The sequence below is a fragment of the Meles meles genome, chromosome X (genome assembly GCF_922984935.1).
Source record: "Meles meles chromosome X, mMelMel3.1 paternal haplotype, whole genome shotgun sequence".
NCBI lineage: Eukaryota > Metazoa > Chordata > Mammalia > Carnivora > Mustelidae > Meles > Meles meles.
This window is the reverse complement of record NC_060087.1, coordinates 67,790,841-67,810,533: the sequence shown is the minus strand read 5'-3', so window position 1 is coordinate 67,810,533 and position 19,693 is coordinate 67,790,841. Positions and strand designations below refer to the sequence as shown.

The 19,693-nt window shown below is 35.2% G+C and overlaps 1 protein-coding gene across 4 annotated transcripts in view; it reads left to right on the top strand.

Annotated features, from left to right (window-relative positions):
- BRWD3 (bromodomain and WD repeat domain containing 3) overlaps positions 1 to 19,693 on the top strand; it is a 235,373-nt gene that overhangs the window by 180,761 nt on the left and 34,919 nt on the right. For all 4 annotated transcript variants that reach the window (XM_045995124.1, XM_045995126.1, XM_045995127.1 and 1 more), the window contains 9 exons: positions 33 to 115; positions 1,430 to 1,541; positions 2,498 to 2,559; positions 2,658 to 2,813; positions 3,474 to 3,594; positions 4,651 to 4,776; positions 4,864 to 4,942; positions 17,404 to 17,460; positions 18,737 to 18,877. In XM_045995124.1, coding sequence (XP_045851080.1) covers positions 33 to 115; positions 1,430 to 1,541; positions 2,498 to 2,559; positions 2,658 to 2,813; positions 3,474 to 3,594; positions 4,651 to 4,776; positions 4,864 to 4,942; positions 17,404 to 17,460; positions 18,737 to 18,877 — 937 coding nt within the window. The remainder of the gene's footprint in view (positions 1 to 32; positions 116 to 1,429; positions 1,542 to 2,497; positions 2,560 to 2,657; positions 2,814 to 3,473; positions 3,595 to 4,650; positions 4,777 to 4,863; positions 4,943 to 17,403; positions 17,461 to 18,736; positions 18,878 to 19,693) is intronic.

Below are 19,693 nucleotides of genomic sequence, written 5' to 3'. Positions count from 1 at the left end.
ATTGATTCATATGTGCTTTATTTTTTGTACAGGTATCATGACATGCCAGATGTCATTGACTTCCTTGTACTCCATCAGTTTTATAATGAAGCCAAAGAAAGGAACTGGCAGATAGGTAAGTATAAAATTCTTACTTAATAACCATTAAGTTTGAAATAGAGTAAGTAACTTTTTAACTCCAATTTAATAGACATAAAGTAGTTTAACATGTAATTGGTAAAGCTCTTAGCCAAATTAGATCAAATTAAATTTTCCTTCTCAGTTATGTTTAGGTGATTTTATGTCCATCCTATGTGGCATATAGCCTCTAAACTCTGCAAATATCTAATCTGTTAGAATACAAATGTGAATTATAAAGAAAATCATCAAATGTCAGTTGCCCTAGTATAAAATACTTAACACTTGGGCTCTTAAGCAGACCATTACTGATTGTGATTTTCTTTCTTTCTCTTTTTCTCCCTCTGTCTGTCTGTCACTCTTTCTCTGTCTTTCTCTGTTTCTCTCTGTACCTCTACCTCTTTCTACCCCTTTTCTCCTCCTCTCCCCCTCCTTTACTCCTCTCTCCCTTCCTTACCTCCTCACTAGCTATTTGATCTTGGGCAAGTTTTTAATCTCTCTTTGTCCCACTTCCATTATCTTTATAGTGGGAATCATCAAAACACACCTATAAAGTTGATATGAGCAATAAATGAGTTGACATATAAGAAACACTTAAAATGGTACCCAAGTACTTAAAATTTATACTATGTAAATGTTTGCTATTAGTACTTCTAAATTCTCCCTTTTTGTGTGGGAGAAAATTTTTGTTCACAGTGGTTTAGTTTTATAATCCTTACCCCTTTAGAGGCAGAAAATTAGTATGAAGAGATTTTTAAAAGCAAAAAGCTGAGGGGCTCCTTGTTGGCTCAATGGGTTAAAGCCTCTGCCTTCAGCTCATGTCATGATCCCAGGGTCCTGGGATCGAGCCCCACATCGGGCTCTCTGCCCAGCAGGGAGCCTGCTTCCCTTCTTCTCTCTCTCTGCCTGCCTCTCGGCCTACTTGTGATCTCCGTCTGTCAAATAAATAAATAAAATAAAAAATAAATAAAAGCAAAAAGCTGAAAGCGGTAAGGAAAAGAAACAACTGTAGTAACATGTATAGTACAAGAAAAAGTATGCTTAATGATGATCCTAAATTAATAAAAGATTATACTTGGTAGCTTTTATGTAAGAAGACATGGACATGTTTGATTTATTTCAGAAAGATTACTAGTACTTAGAAATCAAAATCCTTAATGAAGATAAAGTATAAAATTTACTTATCTGGAAAACTCAGATTGAAACCTCTAATAATGCTGCTTCTGTGTCCAACACAAAGTAGCAATTTAGAATGTGAACAAAGCGATTTTTCTCAAAAACATCCTTTTAAGAATTTCTAAAAACATTGTAGGTGATAGATTCCGCAGTATAATAGATGACGCCTGGTGGTTTGGGACTGTGGAGAGTCAGCAGCCTTTTCAACCAGAGTATCCTGATAGTTCTTTCCAGTGTTACAGTGTTCAGTAAGTACAGTTACAGTATTTTATGCCTGATATAATACTGTAGTACTATATGGACTTTCTATAAACCCTATTAGGAATAACACCTTGTTAATTTGACGTATCTTTATCTGACCTGTAAAGAAGTAATCATAGTACCTGTAAGGAAGGAATTTGATGATAAACCTCTTGGTCCAATATACATGCTAAAACAAAGTAGGAACTGAAGACTTATTTCTACCTCCCTTAGTCCTGTATTTTCTTTTAAATATTTCTGTTTTAAACAAGAATTGCAAATATTATTTCAGGAAGAACACTAAAATTAATTCAATGTTTAAAGTAATTGTTATAGCTGGAATATAGCAATAAATATTAGTACCCAGTCTTTTATTTAATGGTATGAATTCTAGGCAGAGGTATCATATTTGTCTACAACATTTACTTTAGTTCTTCATTAAATCCCATCACTGTAAGATTCCTAATAATGAAGCTCTCTTCTCAAGAAAGATAAAGGTTTATTCTGTGAAGACTGACTTTTAATCTCCATATTGCTGATGAAAAGGGAATCATAAAACTTTGGAGATACTGTAATACTTAGTCTGTTAGGATAAAGTAGATTATCCTACAGAAAGAATTATCTATCAAATTGACTTTTTTAACCTGAAAGACATTTTCCAAAAAGATCTTTTCATTCTATATCCTGGCTTAATATTGAATATGCTCTATTAGAATTTTTTTTTAAAGCCAGGTAAAACTAAGTGTAAGCTTACTGCTCTTTGTATTTCCTATTGGTGGACTATTCTCTATTTTTTTTTTGTTTTCTCTATTAAAGGTTTATTACTATGTTTGTGTAATGAAATTGTACTTTAAGAAAAATTATATTGCCCTTTTCAGAATTTTACCCCAAGAAGTCATGCAAATTATGCTAGTATATGAAAGTGTCATGTGAATTTCATTAGTATCTTATTATTTTTTAATAGCTGGGACAATAATGAGAGAGAAAAGATGAGCCCCTGGGATATGGAGCCAATTCCAGAAGGAAGTAAATATGCTTTCAAAAATGAATTATAATTCTTCTAAAAAATGTCAATAGCATAATATTGGAAACTAATGATTCCTGTTTTTTCATCTTGTACATAGCTGCCTTTCCAGATGAAGTTGGTGCTGGTGTTCCTGTGTCCCAGGAGGAACTGACTGCTTTGCTATACAAACCCCAGGAAGGAGAGTGGGGGGCTCATTCCAGAGATGAGGAATGTGAACGGGTTATTCAGGGCATCAACCACCTTCTTTCCCTGGGTATGGTAGCTGTGAAAGGATATTAGGAAGAAACAGGAAAACCAGCAAAATTTTAAGTTCTACAAGAAGAAATACATTTTTTCACTGTACACTTTTAACCTAAGAGGCACTTTTAATCAAATGATTCTAGCTTAACATTAATATTTTGATATATTTGGCCAATGTAATGACTGATAAATGTATTCTATTCTCTGGGAGCTTACAGTAGTAAAATTAGGCATGTAATTATCTTTTACTTTCTTGAATCACTTTGGCTCTCCAAGTATTTCCTGAGCCTGACTTTGGATGAGTTTTTTGGTAGATAGTAGATGACTAATATATTTTACTCACATGCCTAAGCTATATTATCTAAAATGTATCACTTGAGCTACTTGGCATTTATCTAGAAAAGATACCAGTTTGAAATTAAACCGAGTTCTCCTTTATTTAGTCTCATTTCATCTCATTTGAACCAGTGTGTCATGCATGATTCATAGATATTATGTCCAAATAAAGAGAATGACATTTTAACAATATTCATCTAATATTTGCGTAATTGAATCATTATCATTTTAGTAATGTAGTATATTGCCCTCTCTTCTTATTTATATGTGAGTTTTTGTTAATATGAAATATTAATGTCTTTTATAACTACCTTTTCTTATTTTGGTAATACTATAGATTTTGCCAGCCCTTTTGCTGTTCCAGTAGATCTCAGTGCCTATCCCTTGTATTGTACTGTAGTTGCTTATCCAACTGACCTCAACACCATTAGGCGAAGACTTGAAAATCGCTTTTACAGGTTTGTTTAGTTTTATTATTTACTATAAAGTTCATAGCTTCACATCTTTTGTTTTCCTTTTTGTATGATGATACAGTGAGATCTGTATTTTAGTAGTGTAAAATAATCATTCAATATACCCACTCCAAAATTTCTTCTAAAAATTTGGAACACTCATTTCCCTTTATTCAATAGATTCTCAGTCTTCCAGGGTAAGAAGCAGTATGGAATAAAGGACAAGAATGAAATTTTGAGTAGCACAAATCACATGTGAAACAAAAACTACAGTTAACTTTAGTTTAATTAGAGGCAGATTAAATAGTTTGTGGATTCATCATAATTAAGGTGCTACAGAAACGTGGAGCATGATTAAATCCCCTGTTGAGGAATTAGGCAGCAGCTAGATTTAATTAACAGCCCCAAAATATGTTTAGATAAAGAGCCAAGTAATTTTTTTGTTGGTTTCATTTGGGAGTGGAGTAATTTTGAGAGAGTGGTAGAGGGCAGCTTTTGGTACCTCTCTCACCCCAAAGTCTACTATATCCTAACCATAGTTATTCATCCCAACATGAACTCGTTATAAATATAACCAGTTATATAACTATAACTGGTTATAAATATAACTAGTTGGGTGTATTTTATAACATTACCTGTAATTTTCATTTAATAAGACATATCATAAAAGTAACTGGATAAAAATCTTTTTCTAAAACCTGGTTTCTTTTTTTCCTTGATGTTCTCATTTCTTCCCTTGAAAACTAAACATTTTTGGACTTTATCAAAACACTGTTTCTTTGTATTTACACATATATGGTTAAATCACTATTTCCCCATAATGTCCTGGGTCAGTTCTTTTTAATATGAAGTCCAATGATTCTTAATGCTTACCTGTGCTCAAATACTCTAACTATATACCTTTATTAGTGAGCATCCGTTATAAACATGTATTAAGTCACATGCAGATAGTAGAACACCTTTGACATACCATGATTGAGTGCCTAGTTCTATGTTGTATATTCTTAGAATAGACTCTAAATGTATCAACCAAGAGTAACAGGGTATGTTTTTCTTTCATAGGAGAATATCAGCATTAATGTGGGAGGTGCGCTACATTGAGCATAATGCCAGGACTTTCAATGAGCCAGACAGTCCTATAGTTAAAGCAGCCAAAATTGTAACTGATGTCTTACTTCGATTTATTGGGTAGGTAGCAGCTTTATCTTCCACAAGAGCTGATTTCTGATTTTAAAAAAATATATATTGAAGTGTTTTGACTTTCTTATTTCTTAGGGATCAGAGCTGTACTGATATACTGGATACTTATAATAAAATTAAAGCAGAAGAACTAAACAGTACTGATGCAGAGGAGGTGAGAATCGTGATTAATAGGAGTGAATTTCTTTTCTGTTTTTTGAAGTACAGTAAGTACTGTGTGTGTTATAACTGGCTATAAGCATTGAAGCTGATTTCTAAAAGCTGGCTGAGCACCTGCATCTTTTTATATTAAACTCTTTAACATGTATTTAGATGGTATATATTAGAAATGTAGTGGTGCTACAATTTTTAGTCAGAGACAGGTTGCCAGTTATCATGTTTGACTCAGTGGGTTTCAGTGATGAGAAATCAACAATTCATCTTCCAGTCTTAAAAACAAGACAAAGCACTAAATATTTTAAATGAATGATTAGTTTTTAGAAATTTTAATAGGGATTCATTTTTTATGCAATATGTGCAATATATTAAAGTATTTTAAAGTTTTAGGTTTCAAAGTACATTTTTAGTAGTTTCATGGAATTGCTATTTAATTTCCTTTTTGAAAATTTGCAAGCATAAGCCAGTTTTCCTTAATGAAATTAAATTAATATTATCAGCAGATCTTCACATATCTGGTTTCCCCACCTAGCCATATTCTCAGTTTACATAAAACCATTTTTGATTGAAAGCTATGATAGAAGGAGAAACCAAGAAGAGGATGAAACAATAATGGAATGTGATAGTTCAAATATCTTTAGTGGAAAACAATTCACATACTAGATTTTATTGAAATGGCTATTATATAGAGATATTTTACATGTTTATGTTGTCTGTACTGTTACCATCTAGAACAGTAAGTCCCCAATGTTTTTTTTCTCTATTTTTTGAAGTATAATTGATGTAGCATACTAGTTTCAGAGGTATAACAAATGATTCTATATTTGCATATATTCGGAAAAATCACCAAAATATGACTGGTCACCATACATAGTTATAGTTTTTCCTCACGTGATAATAACTTTGAAAATTTACTTTCTTAGCCACTTTCATATATTCAAGCTAGTATTATTAAGCTATAGCCATTATGTTGTATATTATATCCCCAAGACTCATTTATTTTGTAACTGAAGCTTGTACCTTTTTACATGTATTTTACATGTATTTACATGTATTTTGCCCCCCAGCCTCACTCTAGTCCTCCCCATCTCAGGCAACTACAGTCTGTTTTGTGTTTCTGTAAATTTTTTTTTTAGATTCCACATACAAATGAGATTATAGATGCATTTCTCTTATTTCACTAAGCATAATGTTCTCAGGGTCCATCTATTTTTGTCCCAAATGGAAAGTTCCTTTTTATGGCTGAATAATATTCCATTAGGTATATATTACCATTTTTTTTGTTTATCCATTTATTCATTAATGCACAATTAAACATTGTTTCTATATGTTGGCTATTGTAAATAATCCTGCAATGAATATGAGAATACATATATCTTTTAGAGTTAGTGTTCTCATTTTCTTTGGAAAGCCCAGGAGTGGAGTTCCTAGATCATAAAATAGTTCTTTTTTTTTTTTTTTAATTTTTTGAGGAACCTCCATACCGCTTTCCATAGGTTACATGAATTTACATTTCCACCAAAAGTGCACAAGTGTTCCCTTTCTCCAAATCCTTACCAACACTTGTTATTTCTTGTTTTTTTTTTGATGACAGCCATTCTGACAAGTTTGAGGTGATATCTCATTGTGGTTTTGATTTGCATTTCCCTGATGGTTATTGATGTTGAACGCCTTTTCATTTACTGGTCAGTCATCTGTATCTTCTTTGGAAAAATGTCTATTTACATTCTCTGCTCATTTTATTTGTTTTTATTTGTTTTTTATTTCTTTCATTTGAGTATAGTTGACGTGCAATGTTAACATTAGTTTCAGGTGTACAACATAGTCATTCAACTTCTTTACATGTTACGCAATGCTCACCACAAGTGTAACTTCCATCTATCATCATACAATGCTATTTCAATATTATTGACTGTATTCGCTATGCTGTACCTTTTATTCCTGTGATTTATTCATTCCATAACTGGAAATCTGTATCTCCCATTCCCCTTCACCCATTTCGCTCATCAACTCGATCCCCTTTCTTGCTACAACCATCAGTTTGTTCTCTTTCCTAGTGTTGTTTTTCACTCTTCCCTAAAAATGTATCTGACTATATAACATTGTATTATCAGAGTTAAATGTTATTGATATAATAAGGAAAACTGAGATATTCCAATTAGATATTATCCTCCTGAAACTAGTGAAAAATTTGTCATTCTTACTTCTGATAATTTCTCTGACCTTTCATATAAATGTATTTTGACTCGGGATTTAATGTAGCAAGAATTACTCCTCAGAGTATAGCACTACTTATGTTAGAATGGAAAATTAAAAATAAAATGTAATTCAACAACTTTCTTTTTATCTTGGTGAGAACATTTAAGTTCTACTCTCTTAGCAACTTTCAATTATACAATATAGTGTTATCAGTCATGGTCACCTTGTTTTACTTAAGAGCCTTAGATCCTCAGACCTTACTTATTTTGCTGAAAATTTGCTTTTACCAGTCTCTCCTTCTTTCTCTCATCATTTAGCCGCTGGCTACCACTTTTCTATTCTCTCTTTCTATGAGTTTAATTTTTTTTTTTAAAGATTCATCTATAAGTGATACCATGCAGTATTTGTTTTTCTCTGGCTTATTTCACTTAGCATAATGCCCTTTGGGTCCACCCACATTGTCACAAATGGCAGGATTACTTTTTTTTCAAGACAGAATGGTATTCTATTGTGTATATATATATCACATCTTCTTTATCCATCCATTTGTTGAGCACACTTAGGTTGTTTCCATATCTTGGCTATTGTGGATATTGCTGCAGTGAATATGTAAGTATAGCTTTCTCTCTTTGATACCCTGTTTTCATTGCCTTTGGATATATACTCAAAAGTAGGATTGCAGGATCATATGATATTTCTATCTTTACTTTTATGAGGAATCTCCATACTGTTTTGTATAATGGGTATACCAGTTTACATTCCCAACAACCATGCTCAAGGGTTCTTTTTCTCCATATCTTTATGAATACTTATTCTTGTCTTCTTGATGATAGCCATTTTAAAGATTTTATTTATTTATTTGACAGACAGAGATCACAAGTAGGCAGAGAAGCAGGCAGAGAGAGAGGAGGAAGCAGGCTTCCTGCTGAGCAGAGAGCCTGATGCAGGGCTCGATCCCAGGACACTGGGATCAGGACCTGAGCTGAAGGCAGAAGCTTTAACCCACTAAGCCACCCAGGCACCCCGATGATAGCCATTTTAATAGGTGTGAGGTGATATTTCATTGTGATTTTGATTTGCATTTCCTTGATGATTAGTGATATTGAATACTTTTTCACATGCTTGTTGACCACTTGGATGTCTTCTTTGTAAAATGTCTATTCAATTCCAATGCACATTTTTTAAGAGTATTTATTTATTTATTTATTTGAGAGAGAGTGAAAACATGTAAGCAAGAGAACACAAGCAGGGGGAGGAACAGAGGGAGCAGGAGAAGCAGACTCCCCACTGGGCAGGGAGCCCAATGCGGGGCTCAATCTCAGGACCCTAAGATCAGGACCTGAGCTGAAGGCAGCTGCTTAACCAACTGAGCCACCCAGGGGACCCCGATGCCCATTTTAAAATTGGATCTTATTTTTATTATTAAATTATATGAAATTATTATATGTTTTGACTATTAAACCCTTATCAGATATAAGATTTGCAAATACCTTCTCCCATTCTGTAGGTTCCCTTTTCATTTGTCAGTGGTTTCCTTTGATGTGCATAAGCTATGTAGTTTGAAGTTTGTTTACTTCTGATTTTGTTGTTGTTTGTTGCTTTTGGATTTTGTCTAATCCAAAAATATTCAATGCCAGGACCAATGTCAACACACTTAGGCCACGTGTTTGTTTGTTTGTTTGTTTTCCCCCCTAAGGGTTTTAAAGTTTCATGCCTTACACTCAAGTCCTTAATCCATTTTGAGTTGAGTTTAATGTTTGGTATAAGATATGGGTCAAATTTAATTCTTTATTTTGTTGTTTAATTTTTTCAGTGTTCCAAGATTCATTGTTTATGCACCACATCCAGTGCTCCATGCAATATGTGCCCTCCATAATACCCACCACAAGGCTCACCCCAAACCCCAATCCCCTCCCCTCCAAACCCCTTAATTTGTTTCTCAGAGTCCACAGTATCTCATGGTTCCTCACCTCCTCCTATTTCCCCCAACTCACTTCTCTCGTTCAACAAATGTCCTCCCTGTTATTCCTTATGCTCCACAAGTAAGTGAAACCATATGATAATTGATTCTCTCTGATTGACTTATTTGACTCAGCATAATCTCCTCCAGTCCTATCCATGTTCATGCAAAAGTTCGGTATTCATCCTTTTTGATGGAGGCCTAATACTCCACTGTATGTATAGACCATATTTTCTTTATCCACTTATCTGTTGAAGGACATTGTGGCTCTTTCCACAGTTTGACACCTGTGGCCATTGCTGCTTTGAACATTGGGGTACAGATGGCCCTTCTTTTCTTCATCTGTATCTTTGAGGTAAATACCCAGTAGTGCAATTGTAGGGTCATAGAGTAACTCTATTTTTAATTTCTTAAGGTATCTTCCCACTGTTTTCCAAAGCGGCTACACCAACTTCCATTCCCACCCACAGTGTAACAGGGTTCCCCTTTCTCTACATCCTCTCCAACACTTGTTGTTTACTGTCTTTTTGATTTTGGCCATTCTAACTGGTGTAAGGTGGTATCTCAATGTGGTTTTTTTTTTTCTTTTCTTTTTTTTCCCCCATTTTATTTATTTTTTCAGCGTAACAGTATTCATTGTTTTTGCACAACACCCAGTGCTCCATGCAAAATGTGCCCTCCCCATTACCCACCACCTGTTCCCCCAACCTCCCACCCCTGACCCTTCAAAACCCTCAGGTTGTTTTCCAGAGTTCATAGTCTCTTATGGTTCGCCTCCCCTTCCAAATTTTTTTTTTTTTAATAAACACATAATGTATTTTTATCCCCAGGGGTACAGGTCTGTGAATCGCCAGGTTTACACACTTCACAGCACTCAACGATAGCACATACCCTCCCCAATGTCCATAGCCCCCTCCCCCTCTCCCAATCCCACCTCCCCCCAGCAACCCCCAGTTTGTTTTGTGAGATTAAGAGTCATTTATGGTTTTGATTTCAATTTCCCTCATGGCTAAAGATGATGAACATTTTTCATGTGTCTGTTAGCCATTTGTATGTCTTCCTTGAAGAAGTGTCTCTTCATGTCTTCTGCCCATTTGTTGATGTGATTATCTGTTTTTTGAGTGTTGAGTTTGAGGAGTTCTTTATAGATCTTGGATATTAGCACTTTGTCTGTAGTATCATTTGTGAATATCTTCTCCCATTCTGTGGGTTGCCTCTTTGTTTTGTTGACTGTTTCCTTTGCTGTGCAGAAGCATTTGATCTCGATGAAGTCCCAAAAGTTCATTTTCACTTTTGTTTCCTTTGACTTTGGAGACATGTCTTGAAAGAAGCTGCTGTGGCTGATGTTGAAGAAGTGAAGAAGTTACTGCCTATGTTCTCCTCTAAGCTTTTGACGGATTCCTGCCTCATATTGAGGTCTTTTATCCATTTCGAATTTATCTTGATATGGTGTAAGAAAATGGTCAAGTTTCATTCTTCTATATATAGCTGTCCAATTTTCCCCACGCCATTTATTGAAGACACTGTCTTTTTTCCACTGAATATTTTTTCCTGCTTTGTCAAAATTAGTTGACCATAGAGGTGCAGGTTCATATCTGGGCTCTCTACTCTGTTCCACTGATCTATGTGTCTGTTTTTGTGCCAGTACCATGCTGTCTTGGTGATTACAAAAGCTTTGTAGTGGGGCGCCTGGGTGGCTCAGTGGTTTAAGCCTCTGCCTTTAGCTCAGGTCATGATCCCAGGGTCCTGGGATTGAGTCCCGCATCGGGCTCTCTGCTTGGTGGGGAGCCTGCTTCCTCCTCTCTCTCTCTCTCTCTGCTTGTCTCTCTGCCTACTTGTGATCTCTCTCTGTCAAATAAATAAATAAAATTAAAAAAAAAAAAGCTTTGTAGTAAAGCTTGAAATCAGGGAATGTGATGCCCCCAGTTTTGTTTTCTTTTTCAAAATATTTCTTTAGCAGGTTGGGGTCTCCTCTGGTCCCATACAATTTTAGGATTGTTTCTTCCAGCATTTTGAAGAATGCCAGTGGAATTTTGATTGGGATGGCATTGAAAGTATAGATTACTCTAGGCAGTATATACATTTTAACAATGTTTTATTTTTCTGATCCATGAGCATGGAATGGTCTTCCATCTTTCTGTGTCTTCCTCAGTTTCATTCATGAGTGTTCTCTAGTTCTTTGAGTACAGATCCTTTACCTTTTTAATTAGTTTTATTCCCAGGTATCTTAGGGTTATTGGTGCTATAGTAAATGGAACTGATTCTCTAATTTCCCTTTCTGTATTTTCATTGTTAGTGTGTAAGAAAGCAACTGATTTCTGAGTACATTGTTTTTGTATCTTGCCACATTACTAAGCTGCTGTATGAGTTTTAGTAATTTGGGTATGGAGTCTTTTTGGATTTTCCATATAAAATATCATGTCATGTGCAATGAGAAAGAAGTTGGCTTCTTCTTTGCTAATTTGAATACCTTGTATTTCTTTTTGTTCTCTGATTGCTTTTGCTAGGACTTCTAGTACTATATTGAAAAATAGTGGTGAGAGTGGGCATCCCTGTGTTCCTGATCTAAAAGGAAAGGCCCTTTCCCCATTGAGAATGATATTCTCTTTGGGTTTTTCATAGATTTTATGAAGTTGAGGAATGTTCATAGATAGATTTTATGAAGTTGAGGAATGTTCCCTCTGTCCCTATACTTTGAACTGTTTTAATCAGGAACAGATTCTGCATTTTGTCAAATGCTTTTTCTGCATCCATTGAGAGGACCATGTGGCTCTTCTCTCTTCTCTTATTGATTTGTTCTATCCCATTGATTTGCGAATATTGAACCACCATTGCATCCCAGGAATATATCCCACCTGGTCATGGTGGATAATCTTTTTAATGTACTGTTGGATCCTATTAGCTAGGATCTTGCTGAGAATATAGGCATTCATATTCATGGGATATTGGTCGGAAATTCTCTTTTTTTGTGCGTATTTTATTTATTTTAATTTTTTAATTAATATATAATGTATTATTAGCCCCAGTGGTACAGGTCTGTGAATTGCTAGATTTACACATTTCATAGCACTCATCATAGCACATACCCTCCCCAATGTCTGTAACTCCACCACCCTCTCCCTACCCCTCTCCCCTCAGTAACCCTCAGTTTGTTTTGTGAGACTAAGAGTCTCTTATGGTTTGTCTCCCTCCCGATGTCTTCTTGTTTCATTTATTCTTTTCTACCACCCAAACACCCACGTCACATCTCCACATCCTCATATCAGAGAGATCACTTGATAGTTGTCTTTCTCCGATCAACTTATTTCACTAAGCATAATACCCTCTAGTTCCATTCACGTCATTGCAAATGGCAAGATGTCATTTCTTTTGATGGCTGTACAGTATTCCATTGTATATATATATACCACTTCTTCTTTATCCATTCATCTGTTGATGGACATCTTGGTTCTTTCCATAGTTTGGCTATTGTGGACATTGCTGCTATAAACATTCGGGTGCACGTGCCCCTTCAGATCACTATGTTTGTATCTTTAGGGTAAATACCCATTAGTGCAATTGCTGAGTCGTAGGGTAGCTCTATTTTCAACTTTTTGAGGAACCTCATGCTGTTTTCCAGAGTAGTTGCACCAGCTTGCATTCCCACCAACAGTGAAGGAGGGTTCCCCTTTCTCCACATCCTCGCCAGCATCTGTCATTTCCTGACTTATTAGCCATTCTGACTGGTGTGAGGTGGTATCTCATTATGGTTTTGATTTGTATTTCCCTGATGCCCAGTGATGTGGAGCATTTTTTCATTTGTCTGTGGGCCATCTGGATGTCTTCTTTGCAGAAATGTCTGTTCATGTCCTCTGCCCATTTCTTAATTGGATTCTTTGTTCTTTGGGTATTGAGTTTGCTAAGCTGGTTATAGATGTTGAATACTAGCCCTTTATCTGATATGTCGTTTGCAAATATCTTCTCCTATTCTGTCAGTTGTCTTTTTGGTTTTGTTAACTGTTTCCTTTGCTGTGCAAAAGCTTTTCATCTTGATGAAGTCCCAAGAGTTCATTTTTGCCCTTGCTTCCCTTGCCTTTGTCAATGTTCCTAGGAAGAAGTTGCTGTGGCTGAGGTCAAAGATACTGCTGCCTCTGTTCTCCTCAAGGATTTTGATGGTTTCCTTTCTCACATTGAGGTCCTTCATCCATTTTGAGTCTATTTTCGTGTGTGGTATAAGGAAATGGTCCAGTTTCATTTTTCTGCATGTGGCTGTCCAATTTTCCCAACACCATTTGTTGAAGAGTCTTTTTTCCATTGGACATTCTTTCCTGCTTTGTCCAAGATTAGTTGACCATAGAGTTGAGGGTCTATTTCTGGGCTCTCTATTCTGTTCCATTGATCTATGTGTCTGTTTTTGTGCTAGTACCATACTGTGTTGATGATGACAGCTTTGTAATAGAGCTTGAAGTCCGGAATTGTGATGCCACCAACTTTGCCTTTCTTTTTCAACACTTCTCTGGGTATTCAAGGTCTTTTCTGGTTCCATACAAATTTTCGGATTATTTGTTCCATTTCTTTGATAAAAATGAATGGAACTTTGATAGAGATTGCATTAAATGTGTAGATTGCTTTAGGTACATAGACATTTTCACAATATTTGTTCTTCCAATCCAGAAGCATGGAACATGTTTCCATTTCTGTGTGTCTTCCTCAATTTCTTTCATGAGTACTTTATAGTTTTCTGAGTATAGATTCTTTGTCTCTTTGGTTAGGTCTATTCCTACATATCTTAATAGTTTTGGGTGCAATTGTAAATGGGATTGACTCCTTAATTTCTCTTTCTTCTGTCTTGTTGTTCGTGTAAAGAAATGCAACTGATTTCTGTGCATTGATTTTATATCCTGACACATTACTGAATTCCTGTACAAGTTCTAGCAGTTTTGGAGTGGAGTCTTTTGGGTTTTCCACATATAGTATCGTATCATCTGCAAAGAGTGATAGTTTGACTTCTTCTTTGCCGATTTGTATGCCTTTAATTTCTTTTTATTGTCTGATTGCTGAGGCTAGGACTTCTAGTACTATGTTGAATGGCAGTGGTGATCATGGACATTCCTGCTGTGTTCCTGACCTTAGCAGAAAAGCTCTCAGTTTTTCTCCATTGAGAATGATATTTGCAGTGGGTTTTTCATAGATGGCGTTGATGATATTAAGGTATGTGCCTCTATCCCTACACTCTGAAGAGTTTTGATCAGGAAGGGAAGCTGTACTTTGTCAAATGCTTTTTCAGCATCTATTGAGAATATCATATGGTCTTGTTCTTTCTTTTATTAATGTATTGTATCACATTGATTGATTTGTGGATGTTGAACCAACGTTTCAGCCCTGGAATAAATCCCACTTGGTCATGGTGAATAATCTTTTTAATGTACTGTTGGATCCTATTGGCTAGTATTTTGGTGAGAATTTTCACATCTGTGTTCATCAAGGATATTGGTCTGTAGTTCTCTTTTTTGATGGGATCCTTGCCTGGTTTGGGGATCAAGGTGATGCTGTCCTCATAAAATGAGTTTGGACGTTTTCCTTCCATTTCTATTTTTTGGAACAGTTTCAGGAGAATAGGAATTAATTCTTCTCTAACTATTTGGTAGAATTCCCCTGGGAAACCGTCTGGCCCTGGGCTCTTGTTTGTTGGGAGATTTTTGATGACTCTTTCAATCTCCTTACTGGTTATGGGCCTGTTCAGGTTTTCTATTTCTTCCTGGTTCAGTTGTGGGAGTTTATAGGTCTCTAGGAATGCATCCATTTCTTCCAGATTGTCAAATTTGCTGGCGTATAGTTGCTCATAATATGTTCTTGTAATTGTTTGTATTTCTTTGGTGTTGGTTATGATTTCTCCTCTTTCATTCATGATTTTATTTATTTGAGTCATTTCTCCTTTCTTTGAGGTAAGTCTGTCCAGGGTTTATCAATCTTTATTAATTCTTTCAAAGAACCAGGTCCTAGTTCCATTGATTTGTTCTGTTTTTTTTTTTTTTTTCTTTTTTGGTTTCTATTTCATTGATTTCTGCTCTGATCTTTATTATTTGTCTTCTCCTGCTGGGTTTAGGCTTTTTTTGTTGTTCTTTCTCCAGCTCCTTTAGGTGTAGGGTTAGGTTGTGTATTGGAGACCTTTCTTGTTTCTTGAGAAAGGCTTGTATCGCTATATATTTTCCTCCCAGGATGGCCTTTGCTGTGTCCCACAGATTTCGAACCATTGTGTTTTCATTATCATTTGTCTCCATGAATTTTTTCAATTATTCTTTAATTTCCTGGTTAACCCATTCATTGATTAGAAGGATGCTCTTTAGTCTCCATGTATTTGGATTCTCTCCATATTTCCTCTTGTGATTGAGTTCTAGCTTCAGAGCACTGTGGTCTGAAAATATGCAGGGAATGATCCCAAACTTTTTTTTTTTTTTTAGATTTTTTTAATTTATTTATTTGACAGAGAGAGATCACAAGTAGACAGAGAGGCAGGCAGAGAGAGAGAGAGAGAGGGAAGCAGGCTTGCCGCTGAGCAGAGAGCCCAATGCGGGACTTGATCCCAGGACCCCGAGATCATGACCTGAGCTGAAGGCAGCGGCTTAACCCACTGAGCCACCCAGGCGCCCCCCCAATCTTTTGATACCGGTTGAGACCTGATTTTTGACCCAGCATGTGGTTTATTCTGGAGAATGTTGCACATGACTAGAGAAGAATGTGTGTTCTGTTGCTCTGGGATGGAATGTTCTGAATATATCTGTGATGTCCCTCTGGTCCAGTGTGTCATTTAAGGCCTTTATTTCCTTGTTGATCTTTTGCTTGGATGATCTGTCCATGTCAGTGAGGGGATGTTAAAGTCCCCTACTATTATTGTATTATTGTTGATATGTTTCTTTGATTTTGTTAATTGGTTTATGTAGTTGGCTGCTCCCGTGTTTAGGGGCATAGATATTTAAAATTGTTAGATCTTCTTCTTGGACAGACCCTTCAAGTATGATATAGTGTCCTTCCTCCTCTCTTATTATGGTCTTTGGCTTAAAATCTAATTGATATAAGGATTGCCTCCCCAGCTTTCTTTTGATGTCCATTAGCATGGTAAATTGTTTTCCACCCCCTCACTTTAAATCAGGCAGTGTCTTTGGATCTAAAATGAGTTTCTTGTAGATAGCATATTGATGGGTTTTGTTTTTTTTTATCCGTTTGGATACCCTGTGTCTTCTGATTGGGGCATTTAGCCTATTTACATTCAGGGTTAACTCTTGAGAGATGTGAATTTAGTGCCATTGTATTGCCTCTAAGGTGAGTATTACTGTATATTCTCTCTGCTCCATTCTGATCTACTACTTTTAGGCTCTCTCTTTGCTTAGAGGACCCTTTTCAATATTTCCTGTAGAGCTCGTTTGGAGTTTACAAATTCTTTTAGGTTTTGTTTGTCCTGGAAGTTTTTTATCTCTCCTTCTATTTTCAATGATAGCCTAGCTGGATAGAGTATTCTTGGCTCTATGTTTTCTCATTTCGTGCTCTGAATATATCATGCCAGTTCTTTCTGGCCTGCCAGGTCTCTGTCGATATGTCTGCTGCCAATCTAGTATTTTTACCATTGTATGTTAGAGACTTCTTGTCCCAGGCTGCTTTCAGGATTTTCTTTTTGTCACTAAGACTTGTAAATTTTGCTATTAGATGATGGGGTGTGGACCTGTTCTTATTGATTTTGAGGGTGATTCTCTGTTCCTCCTGGATTTTGATGTTTTTATTTTCTCTTAGGCATTACCTATGTGCTTTACCACCATCAGGGTAATAATGGTGTGTGGGCTTGCCTCTTTGTATTAAAAAACTATTTCTCAGAGGGATACTTAACTGAATCTTAAGTTTTAATACACATTCATAGTTCCCTATAGAAAATAGATGTATTTCTTGACATAGTAAAAGATTAATCATGAATAATTTGTGATTATAATATATTGAAGTAGCATGTTATATAGAGTAAGTTTTTTTTTTTTTTTAATATTAACACTAGGTACAACTTTAGATACCAGTCACTATACTATTTTATTCATTTCCTATTCTGATTTAAAGAGACCTTGTTTACTCTTCCTCTCCCTATATATTTTTCAGTTTGTATCTAGCATATGGGCAAAGTTTGGAGTAATTGTTCCTTGGAACTTTGCTCTGCCTGCTGCCTGTTGCAATGAGGGAGTTAATTGTGATTGTATTTGCCATTTCTTTGTAAATGTATATCAAATTTGTAAGACTTTGAATTTAAATTAACATGTTTTCTCACTCTTCCCTTTTAATTTTAGGATACAGAATTGGTTGATTTAGATTCAGATGGTCCTGGTACTTCATCTGGGAGAAGGGTGAGTGAGTAAAATAGCCTGCCAAAAAGAAAAACTTTCAGGCTTCCTGTGTTAGGGATCCCTAAAACCAACTCCACCTGTTTGGAAAATTGCTATAAAGACTCTTAGAACTCAGTATATATACTTGTGATTATTACTAAGGTTTATTACGGTGACATATAATAAAGGATACACAGTTGGATCACAGGGAAATAAACATAGGCAGAATCTGGAGGAATCCATGTATAGGCTTTTTTTTCTTTCTTTTTTTCTTTGAGGGGCCAAACAGAGCATACTATTCCCGTACAATGAAAATGTAGCAATGTATATGTGATTAGAGACTAACATCCCAAGAATTTATTTGGAACTGGTTATATATAGACTATAGACACTGTCTGTCTAGCACCTGCCAAGATTCCAGGCTCCCAGAAAGCAAGAAAGCATAGGAAAAGTATAGGAAAGCAAGTGTTCCATACAAATCACATTGTTTGTACAAATAGTGTAGGCACAGTAAAACGCCTTTAGTATTAAGGAAATGGTTCAAGTGCCAAGTATTCAGAATGCCAACCAAAGGCCAACCTTAGAAGCAAGCCCTGGTAAAGATAGCAGCCTCAGGTCTATTATGTTAACTCTGTTCTGTACACTTCCCTTACATAGTAATTAGACAAATTCTTATTTTATATAAGGAAAATTTTCTTTGAAATACTGAAAGAAATCTTCTAAAAAGGCATCAAATGGTAAAGGCTAGAATGTACCATGACAACAAAGGATATATAGATATAGATATAAATATAGATATAGATACACATATGCACACAACAGACCATATGGATAATATGGATATATATATATATGTATACACAAACTCTCACACAACAAAAGATATATATATATATACACACACACACAATTAATAAATATATAACATACAAACATGTATATATTTGAGTTTTGAGAAAATTATGATGCCACTGTTAAGTATACTTAAGTACCACTAAATATTAAGGCATTAAGATTATTAACCTCGTAAAGAAAAAAATATGTTCCTCTGTGTTTTATTTGTGGTTCAGATTTTCTTAAAATTAAAATTCAGAATACTAGAATTCTTGCTATTTCCATGAATATACTGTCTAGTTTTTATTATATATATTTTTGTCAGGCAGAATGATGTCTAAATTAAGAAACTTAAATAGCAGCTCCTCTATGTTACATAGATTTATTAACATAGGAATGCAGGAGAAAATCAATGATTAGTTAAGAAAAGAGCTTTTATATATAATTCTGTTAAAATCTACAGGTCAAATGCCGAGGCAGAAGACAGTCTTTAAGGTGTAATCCTGATGCTTGGAGAAAACAATGCAAAGAACTGTTGAGCCTCATTTATGAACGTGAAGACGCAGAACCATTTCGACAGCCAGCCAATCATCTTTCTTATCTAGTAAACATACACTTGTTTAAATAATTGCCAATATGTAATTTCCCACAAATATACATGCTAAAATATAGTTTCAAGCCACTTTTCCTCTTTTTTTCCTTCCGTCTTTCCTCCATCCCTTCTTCCCTCCCTACTTCCTTCCTCTTCCTTCCTTTTTCATGTCTTTTAATTGTGAAAGTGGGTAGTATGATTAATGATAATGAAATTCCAGTCATGTACTTTGTGTGTAAATTATATAGTTGTGAACCAAATCTGAATCTAAATATCTTTGCAATCCCTTCCTGCTTTCATTTTGGATATTTTTAAATAAATTTTACTAATTTCTAATACATTTCTACTCACTGGAGACCCCTCATAACATATGTCAGCCTGTTTAATTTATACTTAATGTGTTATCCAATAGGATTACTTAGAGTAATTAATGTATGCCATATTACTTTTCGTCAAAGATAAAAACATGAAAACTATTATAGGATTCTTTTTTTAGGAGTGTATCTGTTGAATAACTGTTTAGTGTAGATAGCAAATTTATCTTAACTTTTTCAGAGAAAAGTTATAGCAGTATTTCAGAAATGCATCAGACCATCCTCTGAAATTAGTAAACATAAATGTTTTATGCATACACAGGTTTTAGTTGGGAAAAAAATATTCAAATAAAAAACAAAATTATGTTCAACAAAGCTCATTTTGTTTGTAGGGAGTTTGAGTAGAATAAATCAGTCTTGTGTTTCTCATAGTAGATGACAATGGTGAATGTAGAATTCTTTCATCTTAAAGTACAGTCAGTAAAAACCTAAATCCTATTTATTACTTAAAGCT